At 40.9% G+C, this 17,552-nt stretch overlaps 1 protein-coding gene across 1 annotated transcript in view; it reads right to left on the bottom strand.

Moving 5' to 3' along the window:
- Window positions 1-6,324: 6,324 nt before the first annotated feature.
- LOC119583352 (mucin-5AC-like) overlaps window positions 6,325-17,552 on the bottom strand; it is a 66,277-nt gene continuing 55,049 nt past the window's right edge. Inside the window, exons 9-15 of the mRNA XM_037931825.1 lie at window positions 17,028-17,167; window positions 16,147-16,929; window positions 15,767-15,975; window positions 14,511-15,366; window positions 11,049-11,139; window positions 10,795-10,936; window positions 6,325-10,679 (exon numbers count right to left, since the gene is read on the bottom strand). Coding sequence (XP_037787753.1) covers window positions 10,540-10,679; window positions 10,795-10,936; window positions 11,049-11,139; window positions 14,511-15,366; window positions 15,767-15,975; window positions 16,147-16,929; window positions 17,028-17,167 — 2,361 coding nt within the window. The 3' untranslated portion in view covers window positions 6,325-10,539. The remainder of the gene's footprint in view (window positions 10,680-10,794; window positions 10,937-11,048; window positions 11,140-14,510; window positions 15,367-15,766; window positions 15,976-16,146; window positions 16,930-17,027; window positions 17,168-17,552) is intronic.

Raw genomic sequence — 17,552 nt, 5'->3', positions numbered from 1 at the left:
AATTATAATATAATAATATTTTATTAATATAAAAATATATTATATAAAAAATATCATAAAAAAGGAGGGAAGGAGATAGAAGGAAGGGGAGAGGGAAGGGGTTGGGTGTGGGGGTACTAATTTAATACAGTCTTTACGGGGGTCAAGTGGGAGGGAGATTTCGGTAATCTTACTTTGAAAAAACTAGCCCCCTTATAATTAGGTGCAAATTGTTTTTGCACTTTTTTGAAAAAATATCTATGCTTTACCCTATTTTTTTTAATTTTTTCTGAATTTTTAAACCCCGGGGCTCGTATGCTTACTAATATAAAAAATTGTCTGTACCCCTCCGGGAATTTTGGAGGTAAATAACGACTATACAAACTTACAGTCTATTACAGTGAGGTTTTTTCAATCGGGGGGTACATCTCCATAACAATAAAAGCTGATATTGCCCGATTGACACTATGATCCCATATCTTAAGTACTGGTACTAGTCATGTTGTTTACGAAGCCTGAAGCAAATCTGCCATATGTGGAAAAAGGTTATAATCGTTTTTAAAGCCTTTGTTTAACACAAAGATTGATTTTTTAAATAGAAATATTTGTATTTTTTCTCACATTTTCAACTATCATAAACAATGTCCCAAAAATTAACAAAAGCACATGAAACTATAAAAGCCTTCTCTTCTAATTGGGGCCGGTTTTTTACAAAAGGATAGGGCCACATGCACGCGATTTCCCTGGGAGGATAGCGGGTATCGGGATCCCTGCGGGAAAAGGAAAGCGAAGCCGTGTCCATAGGGAAAGAAAAATACCTGGAAGCCCTCCCCTTCCTCCCCGGGTAAATCAACTTTTTACATTTCAAGTCTATATAATGTCTTTGTAGCTATCAAAAAAGAGAAGAGAATGGTTAATGGTTAAAAACAAGAAAAATGTGCTAGACATCAAAGGGTCATGTAGCACTTTTTAATTTTAAAGGGAAAGGGTGGTTAGTTAGTGATTATTTTTGTCTAAGCGGGGCAAAGGTTTTGGTGATAAAAGGGGTTTGGGGTGGGTAGGGTAAGGGAGTTAATTAATAAAGAATATGTATGCTTTTTTGGGGAAAGAGAATAGGTTGTTGAAGCAGAAAGTGTGGATTTCTGTAAGGAGTCTGAAATTTGGGGAGGTCGGGAAAGGGGGATAGGTGGGGAAAAGCAAGATATGGGTTTTTTAAAAACGTGGGCACGACAATGGGATGTGTGGGATTAAAGGGGAACACAATAGGATTGTGTTAGACGGGTTGGCCAATGCTAAGCGGGCGGAGCGGTTTCCCGCTGTTCCGATAAAATGGACTCACCGGGAGATTGATAGTTTTACAAAATTTAAATTTATTAGTGCGGAGGCTTCCCAAAAAAAGATTCCCATCGATTATCAAGAAAGGGCTTAAAATGTGGGTAATAATCCCCTGGCTGGGGTACGTGAGAAGCGTGTTGGTAGATGTGTACATAGCGGCGTGGCTGTTTTTGTGTATCGCCTGTTCATTGCCGGGTTCCAACAGGGGTGGGGACCCAGCAAAATTGATTGTTTTATGGCGTGTGGACGGTAAACAAACCGTTCTGGATCTCACAAACAAGGGGTTGGTGGGGTGTATTGACTTTATGAGAGTTTTAAAAATTACGGGAGTCATAAAAAATTTTAAGAGGAGAGGAGAGTGAATATATGTGTTTTAGAGCAAAAATGAGTGCATCAGTTCTGTATAAAGGACACTATTCAGGGGGAAGGGGTATTTGAAAGTACAATTGGGAAGATTCTCAAAACCGCACGGAGGTGGATTTGGGGCCCTCATATTACGTGAATACTGAGGGAAGGCAAGGAAAAAGGGTGAGAAGGACAGTGAGGGGTTTTGATTTTGGTGGGTCGGGGGAAAAAAAAGAGCAATATGGGGGTGAGGGATAAGCCTGGAGGGGCGGAATGGGCAGAGAACGGGAGAGGTTTGGGATGGGGAAAGGGGGTGGGGAGGGGGGTATCCATGCAGTGGAGAAATTTTAGTTTTTAAAGTTGGTTTTGATTCCCTTTTTTTACAATGGATATTCTTGGGGTGACTACTGTCTGTTTGATTTTGCTCACGTGTTTTCAGCTGGTGCTGACTCGGCGAACCGAGTCCTTATCCGCCCGTGGGGGGCCCAGCCACAGCATAACCCCAGGCGACGTTTTCAACTTTTCGCGCCTGGGCGGGGCGCGAACCCCCGCCCCTCGGTGAAGGGGCCCACACGTTACCCCTGTACAGCCCAGAGGCTGAAAGGAAGTAGGTAAACGTGGAGATGGAAACTAAGGGAAGAATAGGGATTTTGGGATAGTTAATTTAGTGAGGGAAAATTGGGGGAATCGAAAATAGCATCGGGGAGAGGAAAAGGGGGCCCCGTCGAGTAGAGATGGTTTTGCCCATTCATGTACAGGCTCTCAACTGGAGAGGGCGAAAAGGGGCCTAGTGCTAAGCAAAACCACATGATGGATTGTACAAATGGGCAAGGAGAGAAGTTGAGGGAGAGGGTAATAGGCATCCTAAACAAGAGTGGAGAGGATCAAAGTAACATGAAATGAAGGAGATTTTTTTCGATCTGGCCCCTAATATATGGGATAGAGTTTTTTAAGATTCGAAGGGGGCGAGAGCTTTTTTTTTTTAATGTTAAATATGGGCTTGCCCGGACAGTTTGGGTCAAAAAAGACACCTAGGGAATTTTCTAAGGACGGCATTTGGGGTGGAGTGCCTAAAAGATGGGGGTAGGGGGGCCACCGTGAGCGAGAGAAAAAGGATGGGAAAGATTAAAGGAAAACGGAAGCCCTGGTTTGTGGCCCAGGAAAATACTGATGAGATTACAATTTAAGAAGTTGGTGGATTTGGTATGGATGCCAGAGGCATGTGGTTAAAACATCAACATTAGTGGGGCCGGCTCCTGGTGGGAAAAATGAACAATATCTTAAAACAAGAAGGAATAAAATGGGACTGGCACATCCTTGTGGGGCACCCCTTGTTTAGGAAAAAAAGATGAAAATGGCAAAAAGGCAATTTTTCCTGGAAAGTGCGTTGGGAAAAGAAAGAGAAAAAAACAAAAAAGAATACCTAAACATGAAACCAATCGATGAGGCGTACAACTTATCAACTAATTGGTCAATACTCGCCCGGGATTACTTAAAGGGCACCAGCATTCTTGTGTTGGGGGTCTGTGCGGTCCACACCACCCTCCGCTGAAAAACCGCCCATATTCCTTCAGCTTGCCTTGCGTCCGGCACTACCCTCTACTCTCCCAACAAAGAGCGTGCAGTGTGGCCATACCCTAACGCAGGCCTATTAGTCACTTGTAGAGGATCTAAATATGACAGACCGTATATCGTTGATATTAATCTGAAACTGTATATATGCATATTTTGGTAAGTATGGTCTAGTGCTATTTTAATGGGATTACTTAAAAGCTTGGCGAAAATGATTCCATTGTCAATAACAGTTATGCAAAATACACCTTAATATAGTATAAACATGAACAACTGAATGTTTACTCAGCGTTTTTTATTTTGTATCCACAAAAGGGGTACATGGATGAATTTTTTTCAAAGGTATGTAGGGTGGGGTGGCCTTCTGTTGATGAACGCTGCCCAGGAGATCAACCTTTAACGACGATTTGCGGGTTCGCGATTGTGCGTCCAATTTCAGGAATTATCTGGAACTCGCTGATTCGGGACTCCGATTCGACAAATCTCTCTTAGGTTTTACTCAGCTGACATCTGATGCTTAATTTCCATTTATTTTTTATTCATATATACAACCTTTACACCATAAAAGAGGATTGGCGATTTTGGAGAATCCAAAGTCCGAGGTAGCCGTCAGTTTTTCCTTTCCCGAGATTGGTCTGGGTGCAGTGCCTAGTCCCTCTCATCAGCATACAATAAATTTTAGGTAAACAAACTTCTCTACTACAAAAGTGTTTTGACTGAAGTGTGAGGACATTAAGCACTTTTGACTCCTGACCCATGCAAATGATCAATCGTGGTAGAAAATCTTAGGTAAACAAGATGGCAGTTTTTTTGAATTTAGAGTACTATCACATTCGTTTCATTGTCTTTTTAAAAAAAAAGTTATCGGATATTTTTATAAGCGTGGGTGTGCCATCAATAATGATGCAGATTCGCGCGTTGTGCTTTCTAACACATGTTGGGAGTCCTTTCGATCACTCGAATCTAGCTTATTTGTGCAAAGGAAATAAAGTCAGGCAACTGCCCTGATCGGTTACCATTGTTTCGACGATTCAAAGACACCCTTTGTAAAGCCATCTTGCAAGGGGACTCGGAAGGTTTGAGAAATTCACGGGTCAAATGCTATTGCTTGTATCACGTGAGCAGGAATGGATTACCTTGTTTCCGTGGATGCTTGCTGGAAATGCCTCAACGTCAAGACATAGGTTGGAAAAGAAAATCTAAGTCCGGAACTGTTTTTTTAAACATATGTACTGTATCCTCATACAACCAACAAGTACAATACCATTGCAAAATGCAAGTTTTGCATATTTATGACAAATAATCGAAAAATAAAGGAAAAATACATTTATCTTCAAGAATATGCGAGTATCTAGTATCTCAAAGATATTAAATGGTTGTAGAGGGTTGGTCCTTCCCGTCACATTCATTTGAAATTACTCATTCACAGCTGGCATCAGATCCCGTTCTTTCATCTAAAGATATGTATATATTTAGTTAAAGAGATATTTGCACAAATTAATATTAAGTATATATCTTTGCAATCTAACTGTATATAGCAAGACCAATAGGCAGCAAATTCACTAATGGTGACATATAAAGCAACGAATTGCAGCTTTGGAATCATCCGAGAGCATTTTCAAGTACATTACTTGTAATAAACTGAATATTAGGTGGAAAAAAACAAAAAACAAAAAACAAAAAAACTTGCAACCAAGATATTAGGTACATTCCTCCTCTTCGATTGTAGAACAAATATAACTATAAATGCTACATACTAAGTGACCAACCTCTAGATAATAAACAAGTCTTTTCCAAAGTATGAATATGTAAGTGTAAAGTTTAAAAAACATTAACCGATTTAATTTAAATATTTACATCCTTCTCATGTTATAACAAAGGGAGTACTATTAATCACATCGCTACAAATATTGCAATTGTTTGTTGATTTACACTGACTTTAATGTATTCAATGTAAGGGATGCTCTCATTAATAAAGATGAAGCCAATCAATATCTGTGCTTTTTTTAACCTTTTCGTTGGGGCTTGAAACAGCAATATTTAGCTTCCCATGCCATTTTTTAAAAATAAACCAAACATCTTTAACAAATTTTCCCAAAACTATTATTCTCTCTCAATACCGTGCCTTAGTAAGCTGCCATTTGTCAGTCTTTAGAAAGAAAACAAAAAGGGTATATAATCTTATTTCTAACACTTGAGCAGCCACATCAGTCAGGCGTTTCTTAAGGAATGACAAAGTCCCGTCCACAAGAGCGTACCGCGTCTGCAACATGGACGAACAGCAGACCAGGAAAGATGTGCAGCAGTGGAGTGACTGCCAGACCCGAAATTTATGAATCTAATTATTAGATTCCTTTGCTAGATGTTGCTAAACCTACTGTATCTATGTAATAAACATGGGGAGGAGAGAGAAAAGAACGTACGAGAGGAAAGGATAGAAGAAAGGGAAGAGAATCGAGGAAAATGAGGGGGTGGGGATGGAAGGCGTACAATACAATTGCCTTGTGGGGAATTAGGTTAGAGAGAAGAATATCTTCCACCATACAAGATATTAATTCTCACTCTTAACTTTTCTACATTTGTCAACATGAATACGGTCAAATGAAAGCTTGCCAAATTCACTGACCAGACACTGCCATGTGGGTGGAAGTCGAGTTAACCGGACGCTGTTCGCTCGTGTGGACGGGCCCTAAAGGGAATATGTATTATATTCTCTCAACTAGTAAACATCGTCCCCAAAATACAAAGTAGAACGAAGCTGTCTTAAAACCCAGTGGTTATTTAATGCAAACTATAAAATTAAGTTCCATTTGAAAATTTTCTGTATTATCAGCTAAATTTTTTGGACTGATTAATATCGCAGTGTTTATCAAATACTTTGTCAAGTGGCTAAAATAAAAAAATGTTGCTGAATGTGAAATACTTCAGCTGAGGACGCTGAAAGGGGGAGGAAGATATTATACAAAATAAAATGTTTACACTTATTCCAAGTTGTTTGATTCCTAAAACACTTGGAATTTGATTAAACATAAAGCATGGTCTTGTGAATAACACAATTTATTTTCCAGAATGAAGGACAAGTCACACTACTACTTGTTGGATTGTTACTTTTACCAGAAACAACAAATTCATGCATCCAACCTTTTTCTAAGGTATGGAGATGTTATTTTCTCACAAATATTTTCTTGATACAATACATAGGCTTCCGTGAAATTGCAGAGTAAATCTATGGACAGCTCACACATACAGCCACGTTAATATAACACTCTATACAAGTAATGGTAACATTTGTATAAAGGCTGAGTAAAAAGTTCTCCACTGAAAACCACATGCGAAATTTATTTTCAAACTAAATTTTTAACAGAAACAAAGAATTTTGTTTTGTGTTGAGCGAGTGAGAGAAAGGTGGTGATGGCGTAGTGACAGCATTGGAAGTGTTCTTACAGACTACTACTTTATATACCCTGGCTTACTCCTTCACAAAGTCTGTCCAGAGAATCACTCGAGGAGCTGGTGTATTTTTTATACATCTGTAGTGGGCAATTAAATAAGGTTTGAGATCGACACCAAAACCCCCACTTTCTACTCTTGCATAATGGGATCAGTAAAATTTTGTATATAACCACTTGAAACAAAAAGAAGAACAAGGCATACAGAATATCAGGATTATTAACATCATTTGAGAGCAAATATTACATCGTGTTGATGGTTATAGTACAGTCACGTCCCCCGTCAGCTCAGGGGGCTGACGGGGGAAGCCTTCACGGGACCACCTCACCAAGATTACAGTGGAATCATATGGTAGCATCACATCAACAAATTACACCCAGCTCATGGACATTGTCCAATATTTCATGTGTTTTCACATCCTCTTGAAAATTAGAAATAATCTCATGATACATACAGTTTAAAACAAGCATAAATATTATCCTTGCAACATATAATCAGCACCCTAGAATCAGTGAGACAGACAGCACCCCAACAGCGACCTCCAGGCGAGGTCTCATTCACTGCCATCTGACGGTCTGAGTTCCTGAGTAACTGTGATGGTCTCACACCAGCCAAAGAGTCTACAGTCTCTAGTAGAATATATGTAAATCGTGGTGATGGTTACGAAAGGCGTGACAAATGCTCACACCTTCATATCCAAATACATGTATACTTTGGGGGCTATTTATCTCAGGTACTAGTGGTAGACATTCCACCCTGAGTCCGAGATGAAGGACTTTCCACTCTTGAAACTTGAAATGGGTTGGTGCACCAAAAGGAGCCAAGGCGGTAGTTTCTATCCAGGTTTGATTTTCCGTAAGCTAATGTGCTTTGTAACTCCCAGCCTCGTGTACGTGTCTTTTTACATGGTATGAGCTACAGGAATGTAAAAAAAATCTTTACTTTCCCTATATTTATATATAGAATTGAATGGGATGTCTAATTAGCATAGTTTAAAGTGCATTTCTCCCTTCAGCTCATTCATGTACATTTTGCCTCCATGTATAATGCTTACAAATTCAAGTTAATTATAGTCGTATCATAAGTTACTGCTTGTTTTGTCTAATAACAACTAAACTAGACCAAAATTACATGTCTGAAATAAAGGTTTCCAAACGAGCTCACACGAATTCAACAAATCAATTTTAAAAAATGCAAACAAAAAAACACAAACACATGACTTTCATCTACTTTTTCTTTTAAATCTTATTCTTACTTCTTTTCATTCGAGGACCTGGGAGTCTTTCTATCCTTTTCGTGTACAAATTTGGCTTTGCCATCTGATTGAAAATAGGAAGGTTACTAAACCTGGCTCCATTTCACTTACCATTAAAATGAACAAACAAGTCCTTCTGTAGCTTCTTCAAAAATTATCTAGACTCTGGATATCAAAAGAAACTAAGGAACTGTTTAAGTTATCATTATATTAACTTATTAAATATAATGTAATAGATGATTTGCTATCCCAGAAAAGAAAAGAAAAATTAAAAGGGGGAAAAATATATATACCTATGTGATTTTTGATGCTTAAAACATAAATGAAGTGACAATGACAGGCAGTATTGAGTAGTGACAACACAGATGAGGGTTATAGGCCTACATGTGTCAGCATTTGCAACAACTTTTCTCAGGAGGAATCTCCCTTTTTTACTTCCATGATTACTGGGTGACTAAGACGTTATAGTCTTGTCATTATAAAACCTGAATATACTACTTCCAACTATCATGGACTTTCTACACATCTCGAACTGCAAAATCTGATGACCTTGTGATGAATAGTCTTGTGCTATTTTAGGTGGTTCAATGGAAGATGACAACCTTCGTCTTGATAATAAGATTACAACCTTAACAGAAGAGCTATTGCCATCCTCCAATGATTTAATTCAGTAAATGCATACTGGAATACCAATAAACTTCTAGACATAAATAATACCAAGTAAATAAGAGGTGTGCAATACAAGTCAAGGCCAATAATTTTCTCCTTTACAACAGGATGACCTACTGTCTTGGTACTTTCCCCTCACACCACTAACATGCAGCAATAAAGCCTTGGTGCTCACATAGAAGGATCAAAGCTGTAGTCCAAAGCTATTGGCCAAAGGTTGCACTCACCTTATCTTCCGCACCAGATTAACAGTAAATGAAACTATGTCTTTTGAGGCTGGCTCTTCGGATCTCTGGCTAAACTAGAGAGGTATTAGGTATTCAAATTTTGCAAGCACATTTTCAGCAAAGCTTTAGTATGTGACTTGAGCTAAAGCTTCATGCCCACTGGCCAATAAGCAATTTCAGACGAGCACAACTATTGGCAATTACAACGGCAAATGGAAAATATGGAAGCCATGACTTTGTAATAAATTCTTTACTATCCAACACTCATTGACAACCAAATCTCTGGTATAGTGTCTAAATGCTTCTATAACAAGAGCACTTCTTTAAAGGAAAATGTTATCGAGATTGTGTTTTGTACAACACAGAACCAAGCTCAGGACACAGTATTCCAACATACACCTACCAGGCAATCTATCACTCACTCCCGTATACCAAGTCAACAATTGTATATCGCTTAAAACCAAACCCTAGATTAGGGTCACTATCAATATGGACATTATTCACCGCTGTACACGTTCACTCTCTTGAAGTCATCGAGATCTTAACACAGTACTAGCTCATTTGCAGGATGCAATCTCCTATGTTAAACACTCATAAACAACCAACTAGTAACATTTATTGTCACACATCTGCTGGTCAAACAATGCTCTTTACATCACTAGTTTACCACTGATTTAGGAGTTTCATTTGTTTTATATCACTTGCATATCAGCCAAAACCAATACAAAAGTCCCGATTTGTAATAGGTTCCCTGGCTGGTTATAATCACATCCCCAGAGATTTGTCTAAAACAAGTGTTTGTCACTGGCACACTCACAACCTGTGTCGCAGCAGGGGATGGGTGGCAGGAGTACACTTGCTCCTTTGGGCCAGTTCACACCCTCATATACATATTCACATATTAAACACCTCTTTTCCTCTACATGGATCAAGTACACTTCAGCAAGAAGAAAGACTTGTTCCTTGGGTCACAGCCAAAACATTGAGAGGTGCCAATAATGCAACCTTAGGTTTGTTTACGACAACACTGCCACAAGCAAATAGTTGTGGCCATAATGTTCTGTAGTAATTACATCCTCATTTTCAATCTATGAGGAACCAACGTCTTAAGTTAATTTAAATATTTGTCCTCTAAGCAATATGCAATGAGAGGGCTGTTCTTTATTTTGATTCAGCCACGAGACAAGCACTCACATATACACACTCAAAAGAAGCAGCTACATAGTTTCAGATGTAGCTTTTCCAAATTTTCAATAATGTACAAGGCTATCATAGTCAAAAATAAACTCTCAACTGTACAAGTAAGCAGGATTGCCCCACGTTTGGCACCGGTCACACGCTCTCCAGACGGGCAAATTGCATACGGGAGCAAACAGCACGGTTATGTCATAATTATGTACATTAAATGGCAGACAGCTTAGGCACTGGAGAAGGATGATGCAGCCACTTTTGATGCAGCAACACAATGCTGGGCAACAATGTGGGGTGCAGGGTCACCAGGCTGGGGGAAGTTACATTGTATATAGCTACCCTTTTTGCACCACTTGCCAAAGGACACCAACAGCATAAATTGCTGACTTCCATGTTGGTATGTGTGAGGGAAGCAGCAATACTTGAAGAGGTATCTCATCCCTTTTGATCCTCTGGCTATGGTTACCCAGCCTGGTGGGCGGCCTCTGTCTCGGTGGATCTCTCTCACTGTCACCTTCACTTCGGTGACTTTGGTCTTGCAGAGTCTCTTGGCCTAAACTTTGCAGAACCCATTTCACCAGAGAGGCGATTTTCTCGAGGTGGACCATCCCTCCTCAAGGGCTTGCCATCACGCTCTCGGGGCACTAAAACCTTCTCTGTTGGGAGTTAGCAGAGGTTAAGGGGCTATTTCATAACTTTGATATTAGGTCATTACCATTTTCAATACTATAATGTTTATTGACAACAAATCAACACTACACCAATACAAACCTTGAGGTTTAGTTTGCGGTCTGGTGTTTAGCCTCATCTTTTTTATCTTCTCCTGCTCTTCCTTTTCCTTAAGTTCAGCTGCCAATCTCTCCATATAATCTTTCGAGGCTAATGCCATTTTCGCCCAGCTAGTTTTGTGCTCCTGGAATAATAATAAGCATTAATTACATTACATTTTTGGGGGATTCTCAAATATTTCTTGATGTATTTAATTTTCAGGAAATTTAGTGGGAATTCCATGCACTGATTCTTACCCCATCATTATTGTTGAGAGGCTGAGCAGTTTGTTTGGATTCTTCAACACTAACTTCTTCATTGCAGGCTTTGGGGTCTGTCTTTTGTGGCCTGAAACATTTTCAGTCATTAAATTATGAGAGAGAGAGAGAGAGAGAGAGAGAGAGAGAGAGAGAGGAGAAAGAGAGAGACAGAGGAGAAAGAGAGAGACAGAGAGAAAGAGAGAGAGAGAGAGAAAGAGAGAGAGAGAGGAGAGAAGAGAGGAGAGAGAGAGAGAGAGAGGAGAGAGAGGAGAGAGAGAGGAGAGAGAGGGAGAGGGGAGAGAGAGAGGGGAGGGGAGAGGACCGAGAGAGAGAGGAGAGAGAGAGAGGAGAGAGAGAGAGAGAAGAGAGAGAGTGAGAGAGGAGAGAGAAGAGAGAGAGAGGAGAGAGAAGGAGAGAGAGAGAGAGAGGAGAGAGAGGAGAGAGAGAGAAGAGAGAGAGAGAGGAGAAAGGGGAAAAAGGGGAGAGAGAGAGAGAGAGAGGAGAAAGAGGAGAAAAGAGAGAAGAGGAGAGAGAGAGAGAGGGGGGAAAGAGAGAGAGAGAGAGAGAGAGAAAATGAGAGAGAAAAAGAGAGAGAGGAGAGGAGGAGAAAAGAGAGAAAAAAGAGAGAGAGAGAGAGGAGAGAAGAGACAAAAAGAGGGAGAAAAGAGAGGAGGAGAGAGAGAGAGAGAGAGAGAGAGGAAGGGAAAAGAGAAGAAAGAAAAGAGGGGAGAGAGAAGAGGAGGGGAGAAAGAGAGAGAGAGAGAGAGGAGAAAGGAAAAGAGAGAGAGAGAAGAGAGAGAGGGGAAGGAGAGAGAGAGAGGAGGAGGGGAGAAGAGAGAAGAGGGGAGGAAAGAGAGAGAGAGAGAGGGGAGAGAGAGGAGAAAGAGAGGAGAGAGAGAGGGGAGAGGAGAAAGAGAGAGGGGAGGGAAAGAGGGGAGAGAGAGAGAGAGAAGGGAAAGAGAGGAGAGAGAGGAGAGAGAGAGAAGGGGAAAAAAAGAGAGGGAGAGAGAGAAAGAAGGGAAAGAAGAGGAGAGAGAGAGAGAAGGGAAAAAAAGAAAAAAGAGGAAAAAAAAAAAGGAGAAGAAGGGGGAGAGAGAGAGAAGGGGGGGGGGGGGGGGGGGGGGGGGGGGACGAGGAGGGGGAATGGGGGAAAAGAAGGAGAAGAAGAGAGAGAGAGAGGAAAAGGGGGGAAAAAGAAAAAGAAGGGGAGAAAAGGAAAAAGGAAGGGGGAACAAGGGAAAAAAAGGGAGAACAAGAAAAAGAGAAAAAAGGAAAAGAGAAAAGGGGGAGAAGGAAAGAGAGAGAGAGAGAGGGAAAAGGGGGGAAGAGGGGGAGAGGAAAAGGGGAAGAAAGGGGAGAGAGAAGGGGGAGAACAAAAGAGAGAGAGAGAGAGAGAGGGGGGAAAGAAAAGAGAGAAGGAGGAAAGGGAGAAAGGAAAGGGGGGAAAAAAAGAGAAAAGAGAGAGAGAAGGGGAGAACAAAAAGAGGGGAAAAAGGAGAGAGAGAAAGAGGAAAGGGGGAAAAGAAAAAGAGAGAGAAAAGAAAAAGAGAAAGAGGAGAGAGAGAAAGGGAAAGGGAAAGAGAGAGAGGAGAAAAGAAAAGAAAAAGAGAAAAGGGGAAAAAGAAAAGGGGGAGAGGGGGGAAAAAAAAAGAGGAGAGAGAGAAAGGGGGGGGGAAAAGAAAGAGAGAAAAAAAAAAGGGGAGAGAAAGGGGGAACAAGAAGAGAGAGGGGAGAGAAGGGAGAAGAAAAGAAGAGAGGGGAGAGGAGAAAGAGGAGAAGGAGAAAGGGAGGAGAAGAGAGAGAGAGGAAAGGAGAACAAGAAAAAGAAGAGGGAGAGAGAGAAGGGGAAAAAGAGAGAGAGGAAAAGAGAGAAGGGAGAACAGAAAGAAGAAGGAGAGAGAGGAAGGGGAACAAGAAAGAGAGAGAGAGGAAAGGGAGAAAAGAAAGAGAGAGAGAGAGGGGGAAAAAAGAAAAAGAGGGGAAAAAGAGAGGGAAAGGGGGAGAGAGAGAGAAAAGAAAAGAAGAGAGGAGAGAGGAGAGAGAGGAGAACAAAAAAAGAGAGAGGGAAGAGAGAAAGGGGGGAAAAAAAGAGAGAGAGGGGAGAGGGGGAGGGAAAAAGAAGGGAGAGGGGAAAAGAGAGAAGGGAGAACAAGAAAAAAGAGAGAGAGAGAGAGAAGGAGAAGAAAAGGACGAGAGGGGAAAAAGGGTGGGGGAGAGGAAAGAGAAAGAGAAAGAAAGAAGAAAAGGGAAAAAGAGGGGAAAAGAAAGGGGAGCGGGGAAAAGAAAGGAAGGGGGAGGAAAAGGGAAAAGGGGAAAAGAAGGGAAAAAAAAAGAATTAAAAAGGGGAAAAAGGGGGGGAAAAAAAGTAACAAAAGGGAGGGAAAAAAAATGAGAAAAAAAAAAAAGGAAAGAAAAAAACCCCAAAAAAAAAAAAAGAAAGGGAAAGGGAAAAAAAAAGGAAAAGAAAGGGAAGGGAAAATGAGAAGGAAACAAAAAAAAGGGGAAAAAGGGGGAAAAAGAAATGAAAATAAGGAAAAGGGGAGGAAAAGGGGGAAAAAAAAAGGGGGGAGGGGAAAAAAAAAAAAAAGGGGAAAAAGGGGAAAAAGAGAAAAAAAAGAAGGGGGAAGAAAAAAAGGAAAAAAAAGAAAAAAAGAAAAAAAAAAAGGGGGGAAAAAAAAGAGGAGGGGGGAAAGGGGCAAAAAAAGGGAGGGAAAAAAAAAGGGAGGGGGGCAAAAAGGGGAAAAAAAGGGGGAAAAAAGAAAAAGGGGGGGAAAGGGAAGGAGAAGGGGAAAACAAAAGGGGAGAAGAGAGAAAAAAGGGAAAGGAAAGGAAAGGGAAAGAAAGGGGGGGGGGGAGAAAGAGAGAGGGGAAAAGGGAGAAGGAGGATAGGGGGAAAAGGTGAGATTATCTAGTGTTTACTGTACAACTATTACTACCACTAATATCAATAATCTATATGAACTGAACTATGTTCCTATGTTAATACTCCAATTCAAATAGATTTTCAAAATGTTATGTTACTGTTAATTTGAGACCAGCATACACAAAATTTTGTAAATGTCTCAAGGAAATAACTAACTGAAAACTGTATAAATTTAAGGATCCATTACAAGTTAGTAGGATATATGATGTGTATAAAGGGGTGGGCAGGTGCACTTTCAATTTTATTACTTTCTTTTATATTCTGTTCATATTTTCTTGTTTAACATGTATGAGACTCATACTTAAGTACCTGTACCGTACATGTACAACTCATAGGATTATCATTTAAAAAATCTCATTTATTTTCTCTATATTTTATTTCAAGCAAAGCATCTCTCATTTCTTGATTATGGGTCCTTAAACAATACTGTGTTTCCAGAAGCTATTTCTGTACATTTTTCAACATAATTAAACTACACTACATATACTAACACAAGCATAACATACTTCATAAAACACTTGTCACAATCTACTTACTTAGGAGAGGGTGGGGGGGAAGAGTCCCCATTCACTAGGTGCTGAGCCCTTACTTCCCTCGACTCCTGTCTTTCTCTCTGTTCACGATTCATCTCACGGTGAGCACGGGACTCCCTTGGCCCTTTTGTGATCCAGCCATCTGCATCCACTTTCTCTTCCTTCCATTGCCGTGATGGTACTGGCCTGTTTTCTTTTCCAGTGCGAGTGTTGCTATCACGGCCAAGTCTGTGATCACGATCTCTACCCATTCCTGATCGACCAGATTCCCTCTGTGAAAAATCTCTCTGATGGTCCCGAGTATAATCTCGCCTATCTTTCATCCCACTATTAGGTAATGTCCGTTTGTCTTCCCGGCCTCCACGCTGCTCCCTAGGTACAGGTCGTGTCTCCAATTTATTAATACTACTGCTGCTGCTGCTGCTGCTGCTGCTACTGCTGCTGCTACTGGCAACTACATTACAGGTGGTATTTGAAGTTGTAGACGAGGAAACTGTGGAACAGCTAGAGGATAAAGAAACTGTGGTTGGTGCTGTGCTTAGAACATCTTGAGATGATGGTAAAGTGGTAGTAATAGATGAAGTTTGACTAGCTTGGGTAGTAGCTGCTGTGGATGTTGGAGATGAGGCTACTGGAGGTACTGCAGCTGCAGAGACTGAAGGGGCAGGAGAAGTACTGCTGGAGGGAATAGAGGGTTCTAAAGGCAAATCCTTCTCTCCCACAGAGGACTGTGACGGTGCACGGGGTTTTGCAGTTCCTTTCATTACATCCGAGAAACGCTGAGTGTCACTTCCCCATGCAGAAGGCAGTGATTCAGGCTGTCTCTTCTCTTCTGCAACTGGAACTTGCTCATCAGAACCTGCAAAAATGTATCTTGTGTTAATACACACATTTTTTCATGACCTGAAGTGGTTGCTTATACATCTAAACCTGCAGCCTTCAAAATCATTACTGAAGACAAGTTTTTCCTAAGGCAAATATTGCAGAAAACATCTGCACTTTAGAAGTGTGTGGAAAGGGACCCACCATGATAAAAGACCAAGAGTAAGCACAGATTCAAAAAGTTTAAAGAGCCACTATTTTGGTCTATTCTAATGAGAAAGTGTGAATCAGACCTAAAAAATCATGTTAAAAATAACCTGAAAATGCTGTTATCCCATTCAAAAGACTCAATGTAAATAATAATGAGAAACAATTAGCACAACAATCAAGGTCAAACTTCTGCCTACCAACTGTTAGAAGAGATTTGTTTTAGTCACCTGGAAGTGGGGGAAAAGCTGCAGCCTCAAGGTCAAACTGTGGTTGTGGTGGTTGTGGAGGAGGAGTTGCTTCTTGGCTATTTCCCTGTTTTGTGTTGTCATTGCTAGGAGGCTGTGTGGTACCTCCACGTTGAGGCATACTACGGTTACCACCACTTGTCTGGGTCTCCTCTTCCCGACCTCGTGGTCGTCGGCGTACACCACGATTCCTGGGGCAAAACCAGTTTTTGAAACTGGATTTCACAAGTAAATAGGCCAATTATATGCTACTCTTATTTACAAAATGTACAACTAAACCTATTTTTTTTTTTTTTTTTTTTTTTTTTTTTTTTTTTTTAAGTGTAAGTGTGTTAGCACATCATTAAGAAAAGCCTACTCACAATTGTCTAGGTTGTTGAGGGTCCCTAGGTCCAGGGTGGTATTGATAATGACCATGATAATGGTCATTATTGTAGTTGTTCCGGTGTGGTGGACCAGGAGCCTGATGCTGTGCATGATGCTGTTGCTGTGTGGGTCCATGTGCCTGGTGCTGCTGGGCTGGTTGATGTGAGGTACTTGTGGTGGTAGCAACACTGACTGTGGCTGCTGAAGTTGTTGATGCAACAGTAGCAGACACACTTGCCACAGTAGTTGTGGATACTGAGGAATTGAGCATAGAGGTACTGGAGAAGGGAGGACTGGCAGTAGTGGTATGCACAGGCGTCTGTGCTAATGACACAGGTGATGGGCTACTGCTACTAGATGCCTTGGAGACTGTAACCACTTCTTTCTTTTCAGCCCGGATAACAGGTGTTGCTGGACCCGTTGGGGGGCTAAATGATGTGTATAAGTTAGACTGACTAGCTATTGCGAGATCGCACTGAGCAAAGCTCTGGTTATTCGTTCCAGCTGATGTTGCTGCTGATGGCTGTGGTGGAGGGGGAGGTGGAGGGGGAGGAGGGGCAGTGGTGCTAGTGGGAGGCTGGGAATTCCTGTGTGTAGACTGGGATGGGGACTGGGAGGACTGTGGTCTATGATGGGGATGTGGCCTCTGCGGTGGATAATGTGGGAAGTGATTTTGATGATTCCCATGATTGTTACTATTTCCTCCGCTTCCTTGGCCAGCCCCACTATTATGACGGTTGTCAACCTTATCATATCTGCCATCACGATGTTTTGAATTCCTGGAAGGATACCTATATATTAATTTTACTCTGGCTGAGTCATGCTACTTATATTTATAATGTAAATGTAAACACTGACAAACATAAAGAAGACTTACCTTCTGTTACCGTTATATCTAACATTATGGTTACTTGGGGGCTTGAAGGCAGCTTGTGGTGAGAGTCCATTGAACTGCAGAAACCCGTTGATGTCATAGAACCCACCTGGGGCTGTCCACTGCACCATGTTTGGGTAGAACTGAAAAAGTCAATCTCTTATTAGACTGATTCTCTCTCAAATCTTAACTATTTCATGATTATCTCAAACACACATTTCATTAATAATTTAAGCTCTGAGAAACCAAGTAAGACTAAGATTGCCAAACAAAGAGTTTATTATTTATACCAGCTTAACCCATTCCTGACGGGTGGCATGTATGCACATGCCATGGCATGGCGGGACTATCTGCCAGGGGCATGTATGTACATGCCATGGTGGATGTATGGACATGCCACGAATTATTTTTTGTTACAATCATGGCAAAATATTATTTTTCTGCTACTGAAAGTGTGATTAAGTCGTTCTTAACACTCTCATTTTTACCGAGAAAGAAAGAAAGAAAAAAGAAGAAAAAAAAAAAAAA

This window comes from Penaeus monodon, chromosome 17 (genome assembly GCF_015228065.2).
Source record: "Penaeus monodon isolate SGIC_2016 chromosome 17, NSTDA_Pmon_1, whole genome shotgun sequence".
In the NCBI taxonomy this organism is placed as follows: Eukaryota; Metazoa; Arthropoda; class Malacostraca; order Decapoda; family Penaeidae; genus Penaeus; species Penaeus monodon.
This window is presented reverse-complemented; position numbering and strand designations above follow the sequence as displayed.